This window comes from Sciurus vulgaris (assembly GCF_902686455.1).
Source record: "Sciurus vulgaris genome assembly, chromosome: 4".
In the NCBI taxonomy this organism is placed as follows: domain Eukaryota; kingdom Metazoa; phylum Chordata; class Mammalia; order Rodentia; family Sciuridae; genus Sciurus; species Sciurus vulgaris.
The window spans coordinates 138,921,095-138,947,958 of NC_136464.1; the positions used below are offsets into that span (position 1 = coordinate 138,921,095).

The 26,864-nt window shown below is 32.5% G+C and overlaps 1 protein-coding gene across 10 annotated transcripts in view; it reads left to right on the plus strand.

The window, feature by feature from the left end:
• The window catches only part of NAA16 (N-alpha-acetyltransferase 16, NatA auxiliary subunit), a 63,627-nt gene that overhangs the window by 21,055 nt on the left and 15,708 nt on the right, over positions 1 to 26,864 (plus strand). For 5 of the 10 annotated variants that reach the window (XR_013763224.1, XM_079136513.1, XM_079136517.1 and 2 more), the window contains 8 exons: positions 1,740 to 1,893; positions 5,085 to 5,204; positions 7,571 to 7,666; positions 12,937 to 13,043; positions 18,515 to 18,587; positions 21,426 to 21,595; positions 21,879 to 22,031; positions 26,610 to 26,738. Coding sequence is in view for 9 of the 10 variants with exons in the window: in XM_079136513.1 (XP_078992639.1) it covers positions 1,740 to 1,893; positions 5,085 to 5,204; positions 7,571 to 7,666; positions 12,937 to 13,043; positions 18,515 to 18,587; positions 21,426 to 21,595; positions 21,879 to 22,031; positions 26,610 to 26,738 (1,002 nt within the window). In the remaining variant the exon portion in view is untranslated. Of the gene's footprint in view, positions 1 to 1,739; positions 1,894 to 5,084; positions 5,205 to 7,570; positions 7,667 to 11,245; positions 11,382 to 12,936; positions 13,044 to 18,514; positions 18,588 to 20,621; positions 21,385 to 21,425; positions 21,596 to 21,878; positions 22,032 to 26,609; positions 26,739 to 26,864 lie in introns of those variants that run through there. The other 5 variants (XM_079136515.1, XM_079136519.1, XM_079136520.1 and 2 more) reach the window with 5 other exon arrangements.

Sequence of the window (26,864 nt, forward strand, 5' to 3'; positions counted from 1 at the left end):
ATCCTTCATTTGTGCTTCTTGCCTGTCTCCCAGCTTCTTTTATCTCTGATTTGCTTTTATGTTGTCAAAAGTTTAATAACATTTAATATGTTTTATAACAATAAATTCTTATACTCTATAGTTTTTTTTAAAAATTTTTTCATTTTGGAATTTGCAAAAATAGTACCTTTTATCCAGTGATCCCTGAGGATAGTTCTTATATAACTATAGCACATTGTCAATAACTATAACAAATTGTCAATTTATGTCTTTTTGGAGTCTTGGGATTTTTCCCAACATCAGTATATGAAGATTTCAGTTTACTTATATCCCCAACATTTTATTGTTCAATTTTTGATGAAGGCATTTTAGTATGTAATAGTGTCTTTGTTTTAATCTGCATTTCTGTGATGACTAATGATATTGAACACTTTTATTTGCGATCTTATTTGCCATTTGTATTTTTTTGAAGTGTCAATACACATTTTTTTTAAAAATTGGGTTGTTTGTCTTATAGTTGACTTGTATGAATTCCTTACATACTCTGAATACAGTTTCTTGTCAAATACATCATTAGAAGATATTTTCTTCTGGTCTGTAACTTGTTCTTTCATGATATTAATAATGTGTTTTATAAAGGAAAAGTCTTAAATATTGATAAAGCCCAGTGTTTTCTTTTATGTATGTAGTCAGAAAGATTTTCTCTAGTTCTAAAATTCTTTTTAGCACTCTTTCTTAGCACTCATATTTAGGTCTCTGATCCATTTTGAGTTAATTTTGTGCATGTCATTTAGGTGTGGGGAGGTAGTTTTTGTATGTGGATATTTAATTGTCCCAACATTATTCCTTAAAAAGACTACCTGTTGCCCATTGTATTGCCTTGGGGAAAATTAGTTGACAGGAATATGAGAGTTTATTTTTGGATCTTGTGTTCTTTTATGTTTTGTATGTCCTTATACCAGTGCCACACTGTTTTCATTACTGTAATTTACATGTTTAATATTTTTGAATATGTTGAATATTTTAATATTACTGTATTTACATGTTTAATATTTTGTCCTTTTGACTTTATTCTTTACTGAGATTGTTTGGCAATCTAAAATGTTCTTTGCATTTTCATATGAATTTCGGATCAGCTTGTTGATATCTGTGAAAAAAACTTGCTGAGATTTTGATAGAGATTGCATTGAATTTAAAGATGAATTTAGAGAGAGTTGCCATCCTGACAATATTAAGTGTTCTGATTCATGATCGTGGAATAGAATGTGTCTCCATTTTTTAGATCTTTAATTTTTCTTGACACACACCGTTTTCAGTATTTAGACTTTATTTCTTATATTTATTTCTAAATATTTTGTTCTTTTTGATGCTATTGTGGATTGAGCTGTTTTAATATAATTATTGGGTTGTTCATTGCTAGTATTAGGAAATACAATTGATTTTTGTATATTGACCTTTTATTTTGTGACTTCTAAACTCCTTCATTGGTTCTTGTAAATTTTTTGGTAGATTCCGTAGGATTTGAGTCATTTTTATACTTGAGTATGGGGTTTGCTGACCACTTGATCATAGACAGAAGTCCCACACCTTTATTTATTTTAAAGACTGTATTATCTATGCTCTTAATCACTTATTTGTAACTGCTTGTGAGTTGCTTTTTAAAGTCTGTACAAATGATTCTAAGAAAACAATTTAATTAAACATCTGTAATTACTTCATGTAATTATACAAATTAAGATAATTTAGTTGTTTTCTTTTAGGTCCCTCCCAACAAAATAGACTATGAATATAGTGAACTGATACTATATCAGAATCAAGTGATGAGAGAAGCAGATCTGTTCCAGGAATCTTTGGAACATATAGAAACACATGAGAAGCAAATATGTGATAAACTTTTAGTGGAAGAAATTAAGGGTGAGTTAATTTGGTTTTTCTTTTCTTAATGGCCTCAATAAAGAAAAGAATAAAAAACATATTTTATTCTGTCCTAACTCTTAAATAACACTTGTTATATGTTAGGTAATATTCTAAACATCTTATTATTAAGCGACTATTAAGTAATTTAATCCTCATATCAGCCATATGATGTCATTATTGATACATTTTAGAGATGAGGGGTATTAAAGAACATGACTCCTTACTTTTAACTGTTATACCCTGCTCTTGCTTGCTAATGTATAGCCCTTGAATCATTTAGTTTTATTGTGATTAGTATTAATGCTAATATTGATGACAATACTATTTTTTAAATATTGATAAAATGTGATTTAAATGACTTGCTCAAATCATAGTGCTTGGTAAGGTGGGTAGTGTTGAATTTGGGTCTAGATTTCATTCTCTTAAGCAGTATGTTATACTGCCTTCATATAAAATATGCATATCTGGATATAGTAAAATACTCTGAGAAAAATAAATGATGACACTGGGCTTATCATTAAGGTAAGAGTCATTTATTTTCATTGTAGGCTGATTGTGAAAGCATGATCCCTATGAATAGTTTTAACATTGTTCATCAACAAAGGGTCTTATAAAGGTTTTCACAAGCTTTGTTACCCATTCTTGAGCAGTGCTGTTTTAAATAGAATGTCCTACTAAATTTCATACAGTTGCAGCATCTCTAAAACCTGCTAAAAGTAATAGCTCATAACTCATACTTTTTGTTTTTTCTTTCTTTCTGTGTTTCAGGCTATGGTATTACTTAAAGTGCTTTATTTCCTTTAATATTTTAGCATGTTTGTGGTGGGTATTATTTATTTTTCCCATTTTATAGTTGAGGAAACTGAAGCTTTGAGAGATTAAGGACTTGCCCAAAGTTAAGTGGTAGAACGTTTCCAAATACATCAGCACATTTTTTTCTGATTCCAGAGCTCTTACTTAAGAAAGGGAATAAAAAGTAGATTTTTTTGGTGTTGGGTTTACTCACTCAACATCATGAAAAAGAATAGACTTTATTTTTCAGAACATTTTTAGATTTACAGCAAAACTGAACTGATGGTATAGAGGGTTCCCATTTATCCCCTGTCCCTACAGAGCTTCTCCCACCCACTTTGTATGGGTTTTGACAAATGTTTAATGACATGTATTTACCATTATGGTATCATACAGAGTGCTTTCATTGCCCTAAAATTCCTTTGTGCCTCTCCTGTTCATTTCCTTCTCCCCTAATCCCTGACACCCACTGGTCATTTTACTTCTCCATAGTTTTTGCTTTATTTTATAGTTTGAATCATATATTATGTAGCTTTTCTAGATTGGTTTCTTTGACTTAGTTATATTCATTTAAAAGTTCTTCATTTTTTTATCACCCTTTTAAAAATTAATTAATTAGGGTTTTTTTTTGTTTGTTTGTTTTTGTTTTTTTTTTTGTGGTGCTGGAGATTGAACCCAGGGCTTTGTGCAAGCAAAGCAAGCACTCTACTAACTGAACTACATCCCCAGCCCTTGACCCCCTATTTTTAAGTGGTGTACTCTCTCCTCTTGTTAATATACAGCACATGACTGATTTAGTTTTTATTGTGATTAATACTAGTACTAGTATTGATGATAGTACTGTTTTTCAAACTCTTGGTAAAATGTGGATAAATGAATATTCTGATCTCTTATTCCATTATCTGCAGTCGACAGGAACAAAGAAAAAGAACTATTTTTTTTTTCTGATATGTTATTGCTATGTCATGATTAAATCATAACATTCACAGGTTGCTGTTCTGTCTCTCTCCTATAGCATTAATAGGGAACGTATAAAAAGTAAATATGACATAATGAGATCATTAAGAATCTAAAACTTTGACAAATTACTCATAGCCACACTCATTCATATATTAGGGTAGATAATTTGAGGGCTGATAATCTGGAATATATAGGTAGTTTTCTGTATGACTTACAGAGATAGGTTATGGTATTAGTTTTAATTTTTCAATGAACTTTATGAACCACAATATTTACACATTTATATCTTTTATAATCATTAGCTTATTGTGATCCTTTAAAAAATTTTAAAAGTCACTTGTCTGGTACATTCCTCTAGTAATAACCTCTGCTTCATGGAGGTAGCAGAAAACAGTTCTTTTTAGAAATAAAACATATGCTGTTTTCTATTAGGTCTAGGGTAAGCAGAGTATTAATTGGGCTGACCAGAAAATAATTGGAGAAATGGGCATGTTAATAATTTTTTAAGTAAGAAACACTTATGTATATCCATTTTCCACTGGGGCTAAAACTACTTGCTCAAGGTCACAAAGCCAGTACTTGTGAAAATGATATTTTTTCCTAGTATAGGCTTATTCTGGAGCTTGAATGATATATATTTACTATTACTGTTATCTATATATGTATATATTAGTACATAATATGCTGCCTCCTTCAACATAGTGAAAGCTAAAACAGTATTATTATAGACATTTCAGTGTTTGAAATTGGGAATGGAAACTGTTGGAGGCAGGAATTTGAGGTGTATTCATTTTTAAGAATCTTTCTTTCATCTTGGATCAGGTGTGCTTTCCATTTCCCATGTCCACATCCAGTTTTTGTGACTTAGTCAAAAGATTTGAACCTTAGAGGTGACTGCACATGAACATGGCTTACGTGGTTTGTTGCAACGAATGGAGTGTGGTATAATTTTGCTAAGTTAACATTTCCAATTTTAGTGACCTAGGAAGGAAACTAAGAATTGTTTAACACATGAACTGAACAGGAAAGATACATTTAAATCTTGCAGTGTGAAGGTAGGCATATTTCATGAGAAGTATTTGCCAACCTAATTTCGCTGTGTTAGAGGATCTTCATTTAAAGCATATACCAAAATATGTGTGTTGCCAAGATTTTTTCTACTAACAATTTAATATCCAACATGTATATTTACCAGTTGGAGGAGCCAAAAGTGAATGTTAGTATGGTAGAATGTGTAAATGAAGGATCATTTTTGAAGGCAAACTGTGAATTAATCTGTGTTCAGTTAATATAAACTGCAACATGCTCCAAGGGTAGACATATAGAGTTTTATCTTTCATAAACATCTATTCACTAATAGTGAATGCTTAGAAAATGGCATCAGAAAAATATTTAATGTTTAAGTAAAATGAATATGACTTTAAATTTAATTTTAGGAGAAATACTGTTGAAATTGGGAAGATTAAAAGAAGCCAGTGAAGTATTCAAAAACTTGATTGATCGGAATGCAGAAAATTGGTGTTATTACGAAGGTTTGGAAAAAGCTCTACAACCTAGTATGTGATGATTTTTCTCTTCTGCCTTCTAACTAGTGTTTGAAGTATAATAAAATGTAAAGTGATAGTAATACTTAAAGATAAATTATTGTAATATTAGCATTGTTTTCCCATTTATTAAAATTATAGGTTAAATGTGGAGATAAAAATTAATTCAAATATTTACACTCAAATGATAATGCTTATAGAAAATGTTAGGTTCTTTGACCCATTAAAATATTACTAATTAATACTAACTAGAGGGATGGAAAAGAAAATGAGCATTCCCTTTCTGGGAAAAGTCATAATTATTTAATACTTTAAAATCATTAGAGGTTTGTTACCCTTCACCTTTAAATTTGAGAATTGGGCCAAAGAAATCTTGCCAAGAGTATGAAAGTATTCTCTTAGCCAGGTCCAATAGTACATGCTGGTTATCTCAGTGACCCTGGAGGCAAAGGCCGGAGGTTCACAAGTTTGAAGCTAGCTTCAGCAACTTAGACCCTGTCTCAACATAAAAAAAAGGACTAGAAATGTAGGGCAGTAGTAAAACATTCCTGGTTCAATCCTCAGTATGGTACCACCCCCACCCCCCAATTCTCTTAATTTCAAACTAAGCCAATTTGTGTTAGAGCAGAATGTTACACATCTTTTGAAATTAGATAGCTTTGAACCTTTTCAGAAATTAGAGTGCTACTCCAAATTTATCCTAATATTTTCAGAATTAAATATTGCTAGGAGTGGTTAAAATTCCTAAAATCATATTTGTATATAGATAAATACATGTCTGAAATAATTATGAAGCTTTATTTCCTTTAATAGTTGTTTTCAGAGAAATTATTAGAATTAAAATATTAGATCTATAGTCTGGGTTAAAGTTATATGTCTGAAGGTTGGAAATATGAAATGCCTATGGTTTTTCTTTTTACTACTAGTTCCTGACATGGTAATTAATGAAAAAGTAAATCAGTAAGATACATGCACACTGTTTCATATATGAAGATCTTTGGTTACTAGAAAATGTATTGATCACAAAACTGATTACACTTCTTCATCTTTTTTGGTTCCTTAAGACCTTTTCTCCCCCATGGTGAGTTCTGGAGCCCCAATTTATGACTTCAAGTAGGGCATTGAAATGGTCTCATTTTCTTAATTTAACTACATTTATAAGATTTGTGTCAGGAATAGTGGAGAAATTTTTTAAAAAATACGGCTTATAGTTCTCTAAGATTAGGAATAAACATGACAACTACTTTTTAAGAAAATATACCCAATAAGCTTTATTGTAAATTTTAGTATATGGGTCCCTAATATTTTGTGAAATCACCAAATTATTAACAGAATGTAAAAAATTATTGTTCAGTTATTCCACTTTTAAAAATCCTACCACATTGGAACTTCAAAACATATTCCTGTGGGAAGGAGTGAGTCTACACAAAGTTAAACGTTATCTGTTAAAGTGAGGTGTTTTTCTTGATCCTAAACACTTCCTTTACTGTGAGAATATTTATTTGTTAGCACCAAGGTTCATTTTTACATTTCTGTGGTCTGGATTAAGATTTTACAGTTTTAAAAGAAGTTTGTTTGCTTTTTCTTAAGATTCTGTAAGTTGTCTTATTGCTTATGTAAAATAATCTTCCTTTGTAAATTATGCAGAATATTATTTTAGGATAATAAAAGACACTGAGGTCTTACTCTGGATATTGATGTTGCAGAATAATACACAGTTTATATATAGTTTTTCTATGTGGTACTGTAAAATTAGATGGTTCTTGAGAGCAAATACACAGTTTCTCTTAGAAGTATATTTTACATCAGAGAGAAATGGTTGCTACTTTTCTGAATAATGGGGTTCTTTATGATGGAGTTTCATTGAAGATTTTAAGTGTCAAAGGAACCACGGAAATTTACTTCATCTTTTAAAGTATAAAACGTTCATGACTGTGATCCCAAAACTTTTTGTTTTTAATGCCTAATCAGTAGTTGTTAGTTACCTTTAGGGAGATGTATTTAGGCTTCATTGGTTTAGAGTGTTTTTGCCTACGATATATTTTAAAGGAAGTATTGTAAAGGCTTTCTTTTTCATGGTTAGGTGCTAAAGAATATAACAGCAGTACCACTTATCTTTGTATGATTTGAATGTTATGTGATTTGTAGTAGATAATAGGTTAATCGATTGTGGTGAAACAAGATTTCTCTAGAGATTGCATTTAAAATGGTGATTTACTGATTATAGTGTTTCAGCACCATAAAGTTTTAAGTATCATTCTTGAGAGCAGGTGTAATATTGATAATGTACTTTTATAACATTATTTTAAAAGTTTGTTAAGTATTTTATCATACGTAAGAGTTGTGTTGCAGTGAATCTCTCACATATTTACTGATAGGCACTTTGGAAGAGAGGCTTCAGATTTATGAAGAAATTAGTAAGCAGCATCCCAGAGCAATATCACCAAGAAGATTACCTTTGAATATCATCCCAGGTAATATTAGGATATCTTTTGTAACACTAATAATTACTTGTCAAAATGTTCAACACCATTTGTATTTGAAAAACTTCTTCTGATATATAGTTTATATCAATCTTGTGAGTGGGAGCAATCAGTTACGAATTTTATTATGCATATGTTAAGGATGTTATACTTCAGTATGTAGCTACATGTTTAAGTATCAGAAGTTATCTATACAAAACTTTTTCTTAGGTGACTTAAAACACCATGTCTAGAAGATACATGAAATCCCCTAGAATTGATGATAAATTATGTATGTGATATTGTGGTTTAAGTGGTAAAGGTTTGAAGTTTTCTATCTTTTTAGATAATCATATATTCAAAGAAAGAGTTGTAAGCTCTTTGTGTCCACCTGTGTCTAAGATAGGGTTATCACCATTCTTTTGAAGATTTCTCTTTTCACAGTTAACCCACTCTCCTGAATTTTGCTTATTTTCATGACAATAATTGTCGTGTTATTTATAGAACTCCCATGTATTTTAGATCCTTAAAAACAAGGATATTGGGGCTACAGTTGTAGCTCAGTGGTAGAGTGCTTGCCTAGCACGTGTGAGGCACTGGGCTTGATCCTCAGCAGCACATAAAAATTAAATAAAATAAAGGTATTGTGTCCATCTACAACTAAAGAAGATATTTTTAAAAAAACAAGGATTTTATACTTTACGTGAATTGGAGTACTATGATATGTGGTACAAGGATATTGTATTTCATGTGAATTGATTTTGTATTTTATGTGAATTGGAGTACTATCATATGTAGTCTATGACTTGCTTCTATCTCACAATGGTATATATTCATGATCTTGAACTAAGATATTGCATATCGTTGGACTTGCATTTACTTTTGGACCATATGGGAGGTAGAGGGTATATTAGCTCATCTTTGTTGATGATTTTATTTAAAAGATTGTGCTTTTGTTAAAGTCTTTGTTTTTATGTAAGCACTGTAGGTTATGAATTATGGAGACTTCTTTTGGCTTTTTGATTTTTGGTACAAATTGGACTCTAGAAAGATAATACAACTTTTAAAAGTCACTGTTTTGGGGTGTTGGGAGTAGGTAGAGTATATTTTCTACCTATTACCTACCATTTACAGTAGATATTTATTTAATTGGGTTATAATTTTGTTTTTATCAAAAGATTCATGGAAATTTAAAAAAAATTTGTCTAATCAGCAAGTATCTGAAATACCTCTTAAAAATGCATTGGATTAGGTAGGAAATAGAAGTTATTAAAAAAATCTTCATTTTTCCACTGGTACATTTCCTTAGATGATGAATAGTACTCATCTGGTCCCCCCCTTTGTGTTTTGGTTTTGTAGAATACTGAAAGCAGATTTCCCTAATGTTTTCCAGGGAACATTGAGTCCAAGTGGGTGTTGGTAGCCCTGGGGAGGTTATTGGTGTGCTGGGATATTCTTCAGTTAAGTAAGTTTGGGTAACTGACTCAAATCAGTAGTGAGGTTTCTATAGGACTGCTCAGAGCTTTTAACATATTCATGTGAATTTCTGAGATGGGAACATACAGTGGAGACAGAAGTGTTTCCCTAATTTTTTCATGGAAGTTGCTTAGGCTCGCATTTTTATATCTTGTCCTCCCTTTCCCTTTCTTCTTCCTTTTTAAATAATAGCTTTTTGAAATATTACTCATATGTCATAAAATTCACCTTTTCAAAATATATAACTAACTGCTTTAACATATTCATAGGATGATACGACCATCATCACTGTGTGGTTTCAGAAGTTTTCATCACTGCAAAAGAAGCCCCTTGCCCATTAAGAGTTGCTGTCATACCCCCTCATCCTCTGGCAATAACTAATGTACTTTCTGTACCTGTGGATTTGTCTGTTTTGGACATTCTGTGTAAATGGAATTATAATTTATGTGACCTTTTGAATCTGGCTTCTCCTTTTATTATTCTTAATATTCTCTTAGGAACTTGAAAATACTTTCATGTGCCTCTTAAGAAAAAGATCCCTCATTTAGGAAAATTAAAACAAAGAAGCATGATTCCTATTTGAAACACAGGCTTCAGATTTATACTGCATAGATTAATTTCCATGTCAGTGAAGTTTGCTAAGAGCTCTCAGTAAATGGCATTACATAGTAGGAAATATATTTTTATTTATAAAGAGCCTAGAACCAAATGTTACTTATAAAGTGCTGTTTAGGTTAAAGTGAAACCACTATGGACCCTCTGAGACATTTTCTTTTTGAAACGTTAAAGGGAGATTTTATAAGATTTAGATTTAGTTAAAGGGGTCTGGTGGCGTGTCTTTCAGCATGAGCATCACTATGAGGTTCTGACAATATACACACTTACAAAGCTCTGGTAAATCTACATGTACAAAGATACATAGATGTAGATATAATTATGCAAATATGTAGTTGTATCTGTGCAAAAACTGGGTATTTCATGAATTTTTTTGCCTATGTAGAAATATTTTTATGCATAGTAAGAAAGGCATTTTGACATTACCAAAGGCAACAAGAAGCAGTAAGATTTTTTTCAAGAAAGACTTGGAACTTGAGAACGAATGGTTAAAAATTTTTTGTTTTTGGTTTTTGAGATTGTGTCTAGTTTTGTTTCGTAGACTGGACTTGAACTCCTAGGCTTAAGTGAGTATCAGATATCAGCTTATTAGGTTCTGGAACTGCACGTGCCTGGTTAAGGTGAAAGTTTTGAATAGGGCTTTTCACTTTTAAACAGTAAACATAGCCACAAATCCTGGGAAATTCTCCTATACTGGACAGTATGAAATGCTGTGAAAGTAATGCAAGGATAAAGCCACTTCTCAAAATAGCTAGTTTAATTCATCATGTTCTATTATTATTCAGTGGCTGAGGGAGTGGAAAGAGGGAAAGTGATGATCCAGAGTTTTAAACATAGGATATTCATTAAATTTTGCTTCATTATTTAGAATAAATTTCCCGTGAATCATACAGTCTGATTTTGCTGTTTATACTAATTGGGCAGTGGTTTTGGGGGCATCAGTTTTAATGTGGGTCTGTGCTACAAATCTATAGAATTAAACATAGTACCTGTGCAGTCAGATCACCTGTTGCGTGAACTGTAATGATAAACAAACATGTAATGGTTAATGATCTGTTCTCTACAGTATAAACTATGGAGGTACTAAATAATTATTACAGAATAACTAGGAAGAAAGGAGATAATTTGTTTTAGGGGATAGATTTTTCTTACACATTAAAAAAGAAGATATTTCACAGAATATAAACTGAGGTTTTAGTGGACAAATTATTTGTTCATCATACACAAAATAAGGAAAGAAAAACACATTCTTCTAAGCCACAGCATTATGTACTGTTTACCATAATATTGTTAACTTCTTTATACTAGAAGTAGTCCTGGAAAGATTTGATCTCTGAAACTACTCTTGGTTTTTAAAAAAGTGATGATGTAGACTTAGCTTAGTGAAAGGTTTGTATTGTCTTGACAATTTGTGGTTTTAAAAGACTAGTACCTTGTGTGTATCTAACAAGAGTAGAAGTTGTTCAACCATATAGAAGAATAAAATTATGGCCTTTGCAGGTAAATGGATGGCATTGGAGAATATCATGCTAAGTGAAATAAGCCAATCCCCAAAAAACAAAGGCTGAATGTTTTCCCTGATAAGTGGAAGATGATACATAATGGGGGGATGGAGGGTAAGAGAAAAATGGAGGAACTTTAGATTACATAGAGGGAAATGGGAGGGGAGAAGGGGAGGGGGTATGAAAGATGATGGAATGAGACAGACATCATTACCCTGTGTACCTGTATGATTACATGAATGGTGTGAATCTACATCATCTACATCATGTCCAACCATAGAAACAAAAAGTTGTACCCCATTTGTGTATAATAAATCAGTGCAGTCTGTAAAAATTAAAAAAGTAGAAGTTATCTGAAAATAATCTTTCTTTTTTTTTTTTTTTTTTTTTTTTTTTGTGGTGCTGGGGATTGAACCCAGGGCCTTGTACTTACAAGTGAAGTACTCTACCAACTGAGCTATCTCCCCAGCCCTGAAAATAATCTTTATAATAGGATTAATGTTTTAAACATTTTTATGGCATCTAATTTTACTGGGTATGCATGTTTTATTCAGTCAAATTCAACAAAATAACAAAATAACTGCTGCAGGTTGTTGGATTTTGTTGTACAGTATTGTAATTTCTAAGGAAACTTAGGATATTTTTTTGAATACTTTTAATTTTAGATTGTTCATGATACATGCACAACATTGTTTTTAAATGATTGGGTAAATCCATGTCATTGTATATTTATTGATCATGTCTTTTTTAAATATCTTTGTATTTATAATTAAAATTCTTCCAATATTTTCAAACAGTGACACCAAAATTTTTTGATAGGGTTTATCAATAATTAGGGTGATTAATGTTGCAAATGGATATTTATTTTAATTTTAATGTTAGAATGCCCCAGAACTCAGTCTAAACATACATTTATTGTCGTTTTATTGTCAGTCTCATGCTGGAATAAGTTCTATAAAGGCACAATTAAAAAAATTTTTTTTAAATCATTGCTGTATTACCTGTACCTGAAAGGTGCTTGAAACATGATTATGGAATGGATAAATGTTGAAGCTAATCACCAGGTGATTTGGGAAAACATATGTAAATACTTTAGTGTTTAGAAAGAATTTTGGCTTCTATTTGAATGTTGTTCTGGTTATAGTAGTCTGCTGCAGAATGCTTTAGATTATGTCTGCAGGTTTTTGAGCTGTAGACAGTAAACAGTCTATGCTACACAGAGAAGCTACTCAGAAAAGATACTTGCTATTGTGGTTATATTTAGGATGGTTAGTGGGTTGCATTTATTCTTTACTTAAAACTGCGTGTTTTGTTTACTCATCTTTGAAGTATTCCTTGATTATTTTGAACCTAGATCTAGGGAAAATAAAGTTGCCAAGTAAAGTATCAATGTTAGGGTTTCGACATAACAAAAATAACGCTGACTTTTGGTGCTTTAAAATTGGATGGGGGAGGGGCTAGGTTGTGGCTCAGTGGTAGAGCACTCGCCTAGTACGAGTGAGGTTCTGGGTTCAATCCTCAGCACCACATACAAATAAAATAAAGGTATTGTATTCACCTACAACTAAAAATATTTATTAAAATTGGACAGGGGAACATTGTTTCTGAGGAAGCTTTATTTTTATTTGTAAAAGCAGTTTAAGAGTTGATCACATCAATCAAATGTAACAAAGTATGTTTTATTTTTAGGTGAAAAATTTAGAGAACTAATGGATAAGTTCCTGAGGGCGAACTTCAGTAAAGGATGCCCACCCTTGTTTACTACTTTGAAATCTTTATACTATAATACAGAAAAGGTAAAATTTGGTATTCAGTTTTTCTAATGTATTTTTACTAAATTATTATAGGATGATTTCTGTGTAGTACGCTATAATTTTTTTCTCTATTCTAGTAATGTTATTCACTTTTTAGTCTAATAATACATATACTGAAATTCTGTGTATATAGTATAAGTAATATCAAAGGAAATGTCAATCTGAAATTCTGAGAAAGTACGAGCTTTATAAAAACTAAGAGTATAAAGGTTTTTTTAATGAATATACTTTTTTTAATTAATTGTTGATGAACCTTAATTTAATTTATTTATTTAGATGTTGTGCTGAGGATTGAACCCAGTGCCTCGCACATGCTAGGCAAGTGCTCCACCACTGAGCCACAACTCCAGCTCGAATGGGTATTCGAATGGGATTTTAAGTTTGACATATTATTACTAGAAATCTGTTTGTTCCATGATTCATTTTCTATTATTTTATAATATGATTATGTATTATAGTATGATATCAGTTTGTAATGTGTACTTTTAAAGTTAGAGCTTTGGATACTAATGTGACAGTAAAATACCATTTGACCAACAGAGTACAAATGACTAATTTTAACTAATAAGCTACATTTAATAAATACATTTCTGGTTAGTTCTTCAATAAAAAGAGTACTTTTCCACTCTTTAAATTAGAAAACAGGAACTTTAATCTTGGTTGTAAATTGGAAAGATAATTAAAAGTTAATAGAAGACAAGTTATGCTTTTATATCAAGCATTGTTTCTTATTTACTGTGGTCTAAAATTTTAGTCTCTTTTGTAGTCAGGGTTTTTGTTTTGTTTTTGCGGTGCTGAGAATTGAACTCAGGGCTTCGTGTACAAGACCTCTACCACTGAGCTATACCTGGGGCTCTTCAGTTGGAATTTTTTAAAGTTCCTGTTGGATAAAGAAAAGATTTTTAGTTAAACCTCTTTTCAGTTTATTTAGCTTTGACTTATAATTTATAAATTAGCAGTAATTGTGAGTAATAAAATGTTTAAAATCAGGTCAGTGATTAGTATAATTTATTGTTACACGAAGTCTTGGGGGACACACTCAAACCGTATATACAACATAGCAGTTAGTGAGATGATAATCATCTTGTATTCCACCATATTGCATCACTGTCAGAGAAATTCTGGCATAGTGCAAAGAGCCTTGCTTTGGAATCACATCTGGTTTTGAACTCTGACTCTATCACTTACTCTATTGAATTGTAAAATTGGGAAAGATAATAAAGGGTTGATGGGTGTTTCAATTAAATGATATTAAAGTGCTTGATTCAAAAATGTTCAAGAAATGGTAATTCCCTTCCTCTGTCACCACCCTCAGCCCTCACACCTCATTTCTGAAAGTAGTTACTTTTACTTTATTCTCATTGTTCTTGAATAGATTACCCCTGTAACTAGCCCCTTTAAAGCCAAAAATTTTATCACTACTAATGGATCATTAAGCAGAAATAAACCCAACAATTTGGTACTTAGTTTTCTAATTTGGGTAAGAAGAAAGAAAGGATAGTTTTAGTGGCCTTCATGTTGCAGTATATATTTTAAACTTGTAATTCGTATTTGTGATATAAAAAAATGTGACTCAGATAAGATTTTGTGGGACTTTGTCTCTAAGGTTAATACGGGAAGTCTTTTAATGCTTATGTAAGGAAAGCTGGCTGGGCACAGTGGTATCCCAGCATTTTGGGAGGCTGAAGCAGGATGATCACAAGTTTGAGACCAGCCTGGGCAACTTAGACTGTTTCTCAAAATTAAAAAATTAAAAGGGTTGTAGCTCAGTGTAGAGTGCCCCTGGGTTCATTCCTCATTATTACACACACCATGAAAGAAAAAAGTTGCTCAAGAGCCGTATTTTAGGAAATGATCTATAATAGTCAAAATATTTTCCCAGGTAAGAGTTTAATAGGGATAAAGCTTCTTTAGTTCTATAATCACATATACCTGTTAGAAGAAAATATTTCAATTAAGGGAATGTGGTTGAATTTGGGAAGCATTTCAGTTTGTAAATATTTGGAGAATTGTGTTAGTTTTCTGTTGCTTTCACAAAAAAGCTGAGATAAACAAAAGATAGATTTGGTTTGGCTCATGATTTCAGAAGTTTCCATGCATGTTTGCTTGGGCATGTGGCAGAGCTAAACATCATGGCTGGGGAGTACATGGTAGAGCAAAGCTGCCCATGTCAAGGCAACCAGTGTGGAAAGAGAGGAAGGAATGGGGATCCCAGTATAAACTTCAAGGACACACCCCCAGTGACCTAACTTCCTTCAACTATGCCCTACCTCTTGAAGCTCCCACTACCTCCCAGCTGCACCATTAGCTGGAGATCAAGCCCTCAAGACATGAGCTTTCAAGGAACTTTTAAGATCCAGATCATAACAGGGGTATTATTTAATTTTCCATTTTGAAGCTTCAAGTTCTTCTTGTGGTCCTAGATGATCTAACTTAAGTAGATTGGCTTTTTTGGAAGCAAATTGCTATTTTCAAGAATAGCCATTACATAATCATTTTTTCCATATTATATACTACCTAATTAAGTTATACATGGTAAGAATACTTGAATGAAGGTGGATTCTTATACTTGAGTAAAACTCCTCCTGTTCATAGGAAATTAATTGGAAAGCTACATTGTTTAATTATTAGATTAGAAATGACTGTAATTTTGAGATTTGAGAAATGTGTCTGTGACCAAGAAGTTCAGCACTCAGGTTTTTTATTTGGATTTTACATGAACTTCCTATTATCTTGATTTTTTTTTTTCTTAATTATCTTTTGAGGTTCTGAAACTGATACCTGTTTTATTTAGTAGTGTTTATATTTCTTTATGAAGGATTCTGTGTCACTTCAATATATGTTTTGATTTCTTCCTCAAATTTTGTTATTTACAATGTTGTATTTTTTAATTATTAAAACCAACGTTAACAGTATGTTTTATTCCAAAAATACTCAAAGGTATAATCTTTTTAAAACCTGTTCTAGGTGCAGTTTTTGCAAACTGCCAGTAGATGGCATTATAAGTTCACAAAAAAATAATAGTTTCTAAAGTTTGAACAATTTGGGTATTACATTTCTATGCTTGGAAAAAGTTTTTTAAGTTATCTTTGTTCTAAGTAAGATTGGTGTTGTGATTATGGTGGGTTAAAATATATTACCTTTTTTTGTTTTTTGTAAAGGGATTGAGCCCAGGGGTATTTAACCACAGCCCCATCCCCAGTTCTTGTGTGTGTGTGTGTGAGTGTGTGTGTATGTGTTGTATTTTGAGCATCTTGCTAAGTTGCTTAGGGCCTCACCAAATTTCTGAGGCTGGCTTTGAACTTTCCATCCTCCTGCTTCAGCTTCTTGAGCTGCCGGGCTTACAGGTGTGTATAACCCTTCCAGGAAAAGATATTACCTTTAATTTTGTTTTCTAGTAAAAATATTTGTAACATTTTTATCAGTGGTTCTCAGACTTTTGACTGTGTATCATAATTAACTAGTGGGCTTGTTAAACATGGATTATATGAAATCAAAGTTTCTGATTCTGTCAGTCTTGGGTGTGGTCCAGAAATATGCCTCTGATAAGTGTGTGTGATGTTAAATCTTGATGACATTTTCAGAAAGTTTAAAGAAAACAAAAAATTTTAATTTCTAAATCATGAGTTATTTAATCTTCAAATTTTAGTAAAAGAAATTATGATAAAATGGAAATCTCATTCATTTTGTTGATATTAAATTACATATTTATGGGATGTAATGTGAGAATTCCATATGGAAAATACACAAACACACAATGTGTAATGATCAGTTGGGACAGTTAAGATTTCCCGCTTCTTAAACATGTATCATTTCTTTATGTTGAGAAACTGAACTTCTCTCCTAGTTCTTTTTTTTTTTTTGGGGTGCTGGGGATCGAATCCAGGGCTTTGTGCTTACAAGGCAAGCACTCTACTGACTGAGCTATCTCCCCAGCTCCTCTCCTAGTTCTTTATAAAATATATAATAAATTTTCCTGAACTATAGTCACCTTACTTTATCTTATTCTGTTATAGAGCTTTAGAACTTAATCCTCCTAACTGTATTTTAGTACATTATCTACTTCCCTCTACCATCTACTATCCCAGCCTCTAGTGATCAATATTCCATTGTGTACTTTTGTGAAGTAAACTTTTTAGCTTCCACATGAGTGAGAACCACTATTTTTAAATTAAACAATCTTTATTTTTTTAAAAAGAATGTACCTATTTTATACCACTCTAGTGTCTTTGAGCATTCTTTTGTTGATGTTGTAAATTTGGTGTGTGTAAATTTTTTCACATCCTGTTTTTCTGTTTCACATTTTTCTCCACTGTTTTCTCCATCTTATATCTTCTTTCCCCATTGCCTGTCCTAATTTTACTAATGAATTGTGCCATAAAATGCAACATCATATCGAGAAGATACTTTGTAGGCATGAGAAGTATTTGACAGTTTTTCTTCTTCTCAAGATTATGGTCGGTAGAATTTTGACTATTGGGATGGTCAGTAGCTTTATGGATGCTGTTCTGTGACTTTTTGGTTTGTGAATTAATTTGGATTCAGAATAAACTAATTAAATCATACTGTATTTCTTTCAGAAAATGGAACATGTGCAGAGATTTCTTTTGAAGCTATCTGTGTATATCAAAATCTGTTTATGACTTTATGATGCATGGTCTGTTCTTCATTGGCAGGGGAACCTCAGTAAATTTTTCTTAGTTTGTAGAAGGATCTGGGAAAGAGAAGAAATATGTAATTGTTCTTCTGTAAATAAAAATGTCTAAAGTCCCCGTGGTCACATAGTAGTAATTAATGTTTTAGACCTTAGTTTAGTAGTATGCAGAAGAGTAAGTTGGATTAAAAAAACTTATATTAAGTATAGATTCTACTTACTAACCTTTACCAGGGTTGCTAACAATAACAAGCAAAACATTGATTTTTTAATCTCACATATACCTTTCAAATGTTGTATCATTTCACTTGACTTTTTTTTCCAGGAGTGACATTTTAGAAAATTGAATATTTATGTGATGGCTTTTAGCTTCACAATACAGAAAGGCAAAAAAATTAATAAAATTATACAAATGTATTTGTTGACAAAAAATACATGTTGTAGTGATAATTTGACCTTCAATACATCAAACTGCTTCTTGAGATGAGAATTTATTGAGGTTGACTGTTTTAATTTCCATAAAGACAGCAGTGTATTTTCTTTTTTTCACCCCCTTCCTGAAGTCTTATTGAGAAGGGGAAGGAAGCAGTTACCCTAATAGTTTTCTTTATAGTTCTGAAATAAGTTATACATTATTCTCTGAATCACATTAAATCTTATCAATAAAAATGTCTTCAACTAAAAAAAAATATATATATATATATATTTGTGTGTGTGTGTGTATACACACAGATAAAAATTATGCATGGTACTCATGATACTCAACAAAATAAATGTTAAAAATATGTTTCTTTAACAGGTTTCTATAATCCAAGAACTTGTTACTAATTATGAAGCCTCTCTTAAAACGTGTGACTTTTTTAGTCCTTATGGTAAGTTTAAATTAGATTGAATTGAAATTTAATTTCTCATTTCAGTCCAATGTTAATCACAGTAATACCATTTTATGTTTATTATGTGTGTACTACATAATAGCTACTTACTAAATAGTTTTTGAATGAAATGAGAGTACTTTCAATCTTATTTAATTTAAATTTTCCATAATCCTGTGAATGAGAGTTAGCCCTATTTTAACACAAGGAAACAGACTTGAGAGGTCCAAGATTATGTAGTCAGTTTACTTGGAATATATTTTTCTCAGTCCCTAAATTCTCTACTTTTTTACTCTGTATTACTTTTAAGCATGTGTAATTTGGTCTTGTTTTCTCTATTTGTAGAACTATTTGTAAATCAAAGTAATTTAATTTAGAAAATTAGCATGTTTTCAGTCACACAGATGGTAACTAATTTTAGTTTGGGTTCTTTGTGTGACTTTCCCAGGTCATTATTCTTCATTATTATTATTTAAAAAAAATTTTTTTAGTTACAGGTGGACACAATACCTTTATTTTTATTTATTTTCATGTGGTGCTGAGAATCAAACTCTGCATCACATGCGCAAGGCGAGCACTTACCTCTGAGCCACAACCCAGCCTCTTCTCTGAATATTTTTAAAGCAAGTTCCACACATATTGTTGCACCTGTAAATACCTTTCTACATATCTGTTTAAAACACAGGATTAGCTGTGCAGGGTGGTGCACACCTGTAATCCCAGTGACCTGGGAGGCTGAAGCAGAAGGATCTTGAATTTAAGGCCGACCTGGGCAACATATAGAGACCTTACCTTTGTTTGTTTATTTATTTATTTATTATTATTTTTTTGTGGTGCTGGGGATTGAACCCAGGGCCTCATTCATGCTAGGCAAGTGTTTTGCCACTGAGCTACATCCCCAGCCCCAGAAAGACCTTGTTTTTAAAAATTAAAAAAATAAATAAACCATACAAAGTTGACTTCATACCATAATATCTAATACTTTGTTAACATTCAGATTTCTTCCATTATCCAAGAGGAAATCTTTGTATAATTGTTTTATTGAGTCTAGATCCAGTTATTGTCTGCATTTTATATTCAGTTATGTTCTTTTTTTTTGGTACTAGGGATTGAACTCAGAGGACTTAACCACTGAGCCACATCCCCAGCCCTATTTTTTATCTTATTTAGAGACAAGGTCTCACTGAGTTGCTTAGTGCCTTGCTTTTGCTGAGGCTGGTTTTGAACTCGAGATTCTCCTGCCTCAGCCTCCCCAGTTGCTGGGATTACAGGAGTGCCCACTGTGCTTGGCTTCAGTTATATTCTTAAATTATTTTAATATAGAGTAATAATTTCCCCTCCCTTTAAAAAATGTCTTTTGTTAAAAGGTCATTTGTTTGTAGAACGTCCTGTATTCTAGATTTGACCGACTTTCTCATGGTATCACTTATGTTTTGCTGCCATTCCTATTTCTTATTACATGGATAGTTAAATTTATAGGCTTGATTGAATTCAGGTTTTATTTGACTGCTTTACGGGTGATGTTTTGTGCTTGATGTATGACATCAGGAGTCATGAGGCATTCTAGTTGTCTCTTTTTTGATGTTAAGATTGATCAGAATTACTTGTCAGCCTAATGTGCCTATTAAAAGGTTCTGGATGAATCTGTCTGATCTGATGATCATTTTTTTCTTTATTTATTGGCTGGGTTGTTGTTGTTTGTTGTTGTTGTTTTGTTTTTGCTTTTGTTGTTTTGTTTGGCGGTGCTGGGGATTGAACTCAGGGCCCTAGACTTGTGAGGCAGGGGCTCTATGTTGAAGTACACCCATAGCCCTGGTATTCCAAAGAATTTTATCTCATCACATATTTAGTTCCCTTAAAATACATTTCTGTAAAAGGAGCAGGATAATTGCTTAACTGTTCCACCTTTGTTATTTGTGTTTTAATTAATTTAATAGCGTGTTTGCTCTTTTGTCTTGTCATTTTATTGCTTAACTAGGAGACCTTCTGTTCTCATGTAGTATGGATAATTTCACTCTTTCTACCTCACTTTAGACGGATATGTTCTCTTCTGAAATTCGTTTTGAGACCTTGGTATGTCTTTATCTGGTTTTCTATAGATTTAGGTTATAAGATGGGATGGGGGAGCAGGATAGAGCTCAACTAATTGTAGGTATCTGCTTTGTTGGAGGACTTGGGCTGTGTATTCTCTTTTATATTTTTGTCACATGGCAGAGATATTTCCACCTTGTTAGGGGGCATATTCTTTTCTGGTGAATCACACCCTTCATCTTTGGGTTTCTCTCATTTGGTGTTAAAGCATAGAAAATACTAAGCCCTGGCAGTTTGGGTAAAGTCTTGCAATGGTAGTCTCTTCTCCAAGTTACTTTTTTTGACTTTTCTGAGCTTGTTGCATTTTGCTTTTAGCCTGAGATTTCACAGAATGATATTTGATATATGTCCTTTTCCTCAGTACTGTTTTTTTCCTAATGTTTTTCATAACTTTATTTTATTTATTTATTTATTTTAATGTGGTGCTGAGGATTGAACCCAGTGCCTTACATGTGCTAGGTAAGTTCTCTACCTGAGCTACAACCCCAACCCCCCTGTATTATTTCTTAAGAGGGAGGTTAGAAGCCTGTCAAACTAGAATTTTGTATCTCTATTTGACTGTCTGCCACCTTTTGATTTTCATGGGATGATGTAATACGTCTTTTTGATGAAGCCGGTAATTTTTGCTGAATTTTTACTCATTATTATAATACCTGTTAATTTTATTATGAATTAGGGGATGAAAGTATGTGATTTGCTTTGCCTAGTATTCTTCCTTACAATAATTTTATATTTATTTGATTGCAGAGAATGGGGAGAAGGAGCCCCCAACAACTCTACTCTGGGTTCAGTATTTCCTGGCACAGCACTTTGATAAACTTGGGCAGTATTCTTTGGCTCTCGATTATATTAATGCTGCAATTGCTAGTACTCCAACTCTAATAGAATTATTCTATATGAAAGCAAAAATTTACAAGGTAAAGTCTTACATTTTTTGAATAGTTGAAGATTCAGCCATTTTAAGAACATTTGGAGTTGTTTCTATAGAGTAATAACTTCCAGGTCACCCTGATACAATTTTCTTAATACTCTTAATAATTCTCTAAGAGGTTTTATGTTACATACTTTGTATAATCAGTGCTAGATAAATTATATAGAAATGGTGTCAAATTTCTAATTCATTTTTATAATTTTTTCCTGCTTATACCTGTATTTTCTTGCCTATAGCTATGATTTTTTAAATGCTTTCCTCTTGTCTAGCATATGGGTAATCTCAAAGAAGCTGCAAAGTGGATGGATGAAGCTCAGTCTTTGGACACAGCTGATAGATTCATCAATTCTAAATGTGCAAAGTACATGCTTCGAGCAAATATGATAAAAGAAGCAGAGGAAATGTGCTCCAAGTTCACAAGGGTAGGAAATGGCATTTATGAGCATGTAACTATCTGAATTAGTAAAATTGAACTTAAGTTTTATGATGATTTATGAAGTTTGCCACTGCAGTTCATAAGAATTCATTTCTGTTATTTTTTAAAATCCTATTTAGCCCATGTGCTAAATATGATACTGTACAATCATGTAAGTGTCTATGTGTTTCTGGAAGGGGATGGTTTAAAAGCAATAGCATGATTAAAATATAGAACTGGAGGCTGTACCTCAGTGGTAGAGCACTTGCCTAGCATCTGCAAGGCACTGTGTTCACTCCTCAGCACCACATATGAATAAAAAGATTTTTAAAAAAAAGGGTCCATCAACAACTAAAATTTTTTGAAAAGATTAAAATATAAAAAATATGCTATACTCTTGAATATGTAAAATTTGGTTTATATGTCAAGTTCTTCATCTGCCTAGTAATTTGTGACTTTAATTCTTATATATATTGTCTAGCTTCAGAACTGCTCAGAGTCCCTACTCTGTGAAACTAATTTTTGTGCACCAGTGGTCTCTTTTACATTCTGGAATTTAAGTTCTCTCAAATTGTTGGGCTTGAGCCTGGGGATGTATCTCAGTGGTAGAGTATGTGCCTATCATGTGCAAAGCCCTGGGTTCAGTTCCTGGTTATCCCTGTAAACTCCTGCCCCTGCAAATTGGGCTCAGTGTTCATTCCTTTCCTTTATTTCCTTCTCTATTTTTTCATACTTTTCTACTAGATTTATTTATTTAATTTTTGCAGTGCTGGGGATCAAACCCAAGGCCTTGCATATGTTGGGCAAGTGCTGTACCTTTAAGCTATAATCCCTATCCCCTATGTAAACTTCATTTTAAATTATGAAAGTATTATAGACAGAGGTAGTTTTAAAATTAGAGATGAAAAAATATTGTAGGGGCATTTAATTACTTATGTTGAAAAAAATTAAATGAGATCTCTGTCTTATGTTGCACACAAATTAATTCTAAGTGGATTAAAGATCTAAATATTCTTTCAAACCTTTGGAAGAAATATAGGAGCCTGTCTTTACACTGAAGAATTATTCCTTATTCTTGAAGAAGGAAATGTTTTCTTTTTCTTTCTTTAAAAGGAGCAAGGAGGATTAGTTTTTTTTATTTATATTAACAAGTAATATTTGTACATATTAATGGGGTACAGTGTACTACTTCTTTTTATGCATTCAGTGTGCACTGTTTAAATCCCGTCACTCTGGAGCATTTCTTAAAATACCAAAAATATAAAATGAGTAAAATTGATAAGCTTGACTGTATTAAAATATAAATGTTATGTATAACAAAATAACCATAAGCAAAGTAAGAAAATAAACAGGGAGGATTGGAGAATGACAAAGAGTTTATAAAGAACTCCAAAGAATTCACTGAAATAATTGCACAATGCACATTAAATGTGATATTGAGCATAATGAAGGAACCATATTTGTATGTTTGATTTCCATTTGGAATAAATAACTTGCATCTCCAGATAATCATATTATATGCAAATTGAAAGATTTTAGTGTTTGTGTTTGCCAGTAAGTTCTTAGGATGAAAATAGGTTAATGCTGTGTTCTGTGATGCTAAGGTATTACAGATGTATCAGCACCAGTGTGTACCACCTAGATGTTTGAGGAAACCTCATATAATTTAGGAGCTACAGACTAGCTTGATCTTCTGTTGTGATAATTTAACTACTTGGAAAAATGATATCATATAAACAAATATAAAAATAAAAACTCAGAAAGAAAAAAAAAAAAAACACTGCAAGTTTGGGCAAAGGGAGTAAGTAATTAGTTTAAAGAAATGAAAACTGGAATGACCAAAAAGATGTCTTCAGTAACCATCAGCAAAATGTAATAATAAGTAGCATTTCATACCCATTAACTAGACTGAACCTTAAGTCAGAAATGACTAGGTATTGACAAATGATTTTCACACACACACACACACACACACACACACACACACACACACACACTCGTGCGTATATGTCCTCACTTTCCCTCTCTCCCTTTCTCTCATTTTTATTAAAGTTCATACCTGTAGAACATTTATTGTTTCTTATAAAAAAGATTTTCATTCGTATGAGCCAGCCTAACATCCAGTATTTACAGTAATGCTAATAATTTGCTTAACATTTGTGAGGAGAAATATAAAAGTAGCTTTAATATACTTTTAATTAATGAGCTAAGTACTTTGTATACATGATCTTATTTAATCCCATATTACAGTTAAGATGTTTAGAGAGGTCACGAACACCCAGCTAGTTATTCATTTGGAGCCAGGATTCTACTTCAAGTATCTTTGATTCTAATAACCTTGTTGTGTTAAATCAGCCAGAGTTGTGTAGCAGAAACTACAATAATTAGTGCCTTTAAAACTCCAGATGCTATAGCATTGATAGCAGGTACAAAGACAAGTCATGTTGGGAGAGAGGAATAGCAAGTAAGATATGTATTAGGAGAGAAAATAAAATTAGAAAAATGGTAATAATATTTATATTCATATAGCACTTATTTAGGTGCATGATACTTTGCAGCAAGGTAATTGAAGAAGTTCTAAAGAGGATATTTAAAACATGTTTGGTCACATCATAAATAGTGCTAGGATTCAAGTGCTTCAGTGACCTTTCCATTACACATTGGTATGAAAATTAGAAAAAAAATACAACGAATAGGCATAAAAGAATTTGCATTTTTAGAGAAAAGTACCATCTGTAAGTCCAAGGTAGGAATTATAAGTAAAGAACAGTTAAAAATGAGTGTATAAAACTTCTTAAGTTAAATAAGTCCACAGTGACTTAAAAGACAATAGACAACTTGGATATGTCTTCGTAGGCATAGGAGACTAAGAAGGTTGAAAGCAATTGGTTAAGCATAGTAGTCACCAAAACCTGTGGCTTACCTTTCTCAACATAATTGCCTCTGGTTATCCACTTTTGACAAATTGTCATGTTATACAGAGAGCTTGTTCAGTTTAATAATGTTGACATATTGGTTAGGTGAATCTGTAATGTGTAGTGCATAACACCTTGAGTCAGGGGAAGGATATTGCTAATGACCCTTGTATTTGCTTGCTAATGAATGAGTGAAGTCCTCATGTTTCCTCCTTAAAGATTTTTTCACAGTTTAGAATTGTAGAGAGTTGCTCATGCATGTTTGGTAATTCTTTTTGGTAATCTCTTTGAAGCAGAAGTAATTTTCTCATAAAAACATGGAAACATCAAGAAATGGAAAATATACACAGTCATAAAGAAGAAATAAAATATATCCATAATTCTATTCGCCCAGAGATAATCAGTTTTAAGGCTTCTAATGAATCATAAGAATTGAGCTGATAACTTGAAATGGGGGTAAAAAGAACCGAAGACTGAAATTTTTTTTTTTCACCTTTGCCATCTTTCTGGGGTCATACACATGTATTTAAAGTAACTCTCTAATAGTCAGACACAGTGGCATGTCTCTAATTCCAACTACTTTGGAGACTGAGGCAGGGGGATCACAAGTTTGAAGCCAGCTTGGGCAGCTTAGTGAGACTCTAAGATAAAGTAATAAAAGAGCTGGGGGTGTAGTGCAGTGGTAGAGTGTTTGCCTAGCATGTGTGAGGTCCTGGGTTCAACCCATAGTACCACAAAAAGTCAAATCAAATAAAATATTCTCCTAAACTGACAAAATTCTGGTGCCCTAGCACTGAAACTAGGTACTTCGTGTCTTACACTCCTCTCAGAATTACCACTGAGACTGAATTAACAAATCATCTTCCTTTCTCCTCCCTCCCTCCCTCCCTCCCTCCCTCCCTCCCTCCCTCCCTCCCTTCCTCCCTTCCTCCCTTCCTTCATCAAAGTACTAGGGATTGAACCTAGGGGTGCTCTATCACTGAACTAGATCCTAATTCTTTTTATTTTTTTATTTTGAGACAGGGTCTTGTTAAGTTGCTGAAGCTGACCTTGAACTTCTGATTCTCTTGCCTCAGCCTCCTGTGTTGCTGGAATTATGAACATGTGCTTCTGTGCTAGCTGAATTAACAAATATTCTTAACAAATTTGGTTGGTTTTGTTAGCACACTGCAAAGAAGAGAGTGTTGTTAGAAGCAGATATGCAGGGACAAAGAAAGAGACAACATATAGCCTAACTTGGATGAAGGAGACTGGGAAACTGATAAACTTCATTGCAACTGTTACTAAGAGATTCAACAGTATTTGATGTGTATAATAGTGACCCTGAGTTAGAAAGGAAAGGTTAAGTAATAGGAAAAAAAGAAAAAAGAAAAAGAAAGGCAGAAGATAGGTAAAACTTAAGGATTGCCTTGAAGAGTTTAAATAAAAGCTTGGTACTTAAACACTAAACTTTTTAGTAATCTAGAATTTCTTATAAAGCAAAGTATTGAATACCCCAACAAAACTGAATAAATAAGATATTATATAATTTAAAACCAATAGGAACCTTTGGAAGCACATTAATATATTTGCTAATTGCTACTATTAATAATACTTGTAGCCTAAAATGAGAATTTTAGGTTCTGTCTGTTATTGCTTGCCCCCCATAGTTATGAATGCTTCCATTTCAGGAAGGAACATCTGCTATGGAAAATCTAAATGAAATGCAGTGTATGTGGTTTCAGACAGAATGCATTTCAGCTTATCAGCGCCTAAAGAGATTTGGGGATGCCTTGAAAAAATGCCATGAAATAGAGAGGGTAAGTTGTTAGAATTTTGACTTCAGTTTTCTCCTTCAGTTTTCTTGTCAGGTGACAAGAAAAGCAGGTAGATTTCTACTTGGGATCATCTACCTCTTCTACTTTGACAGCTTCATTGTGAAGATG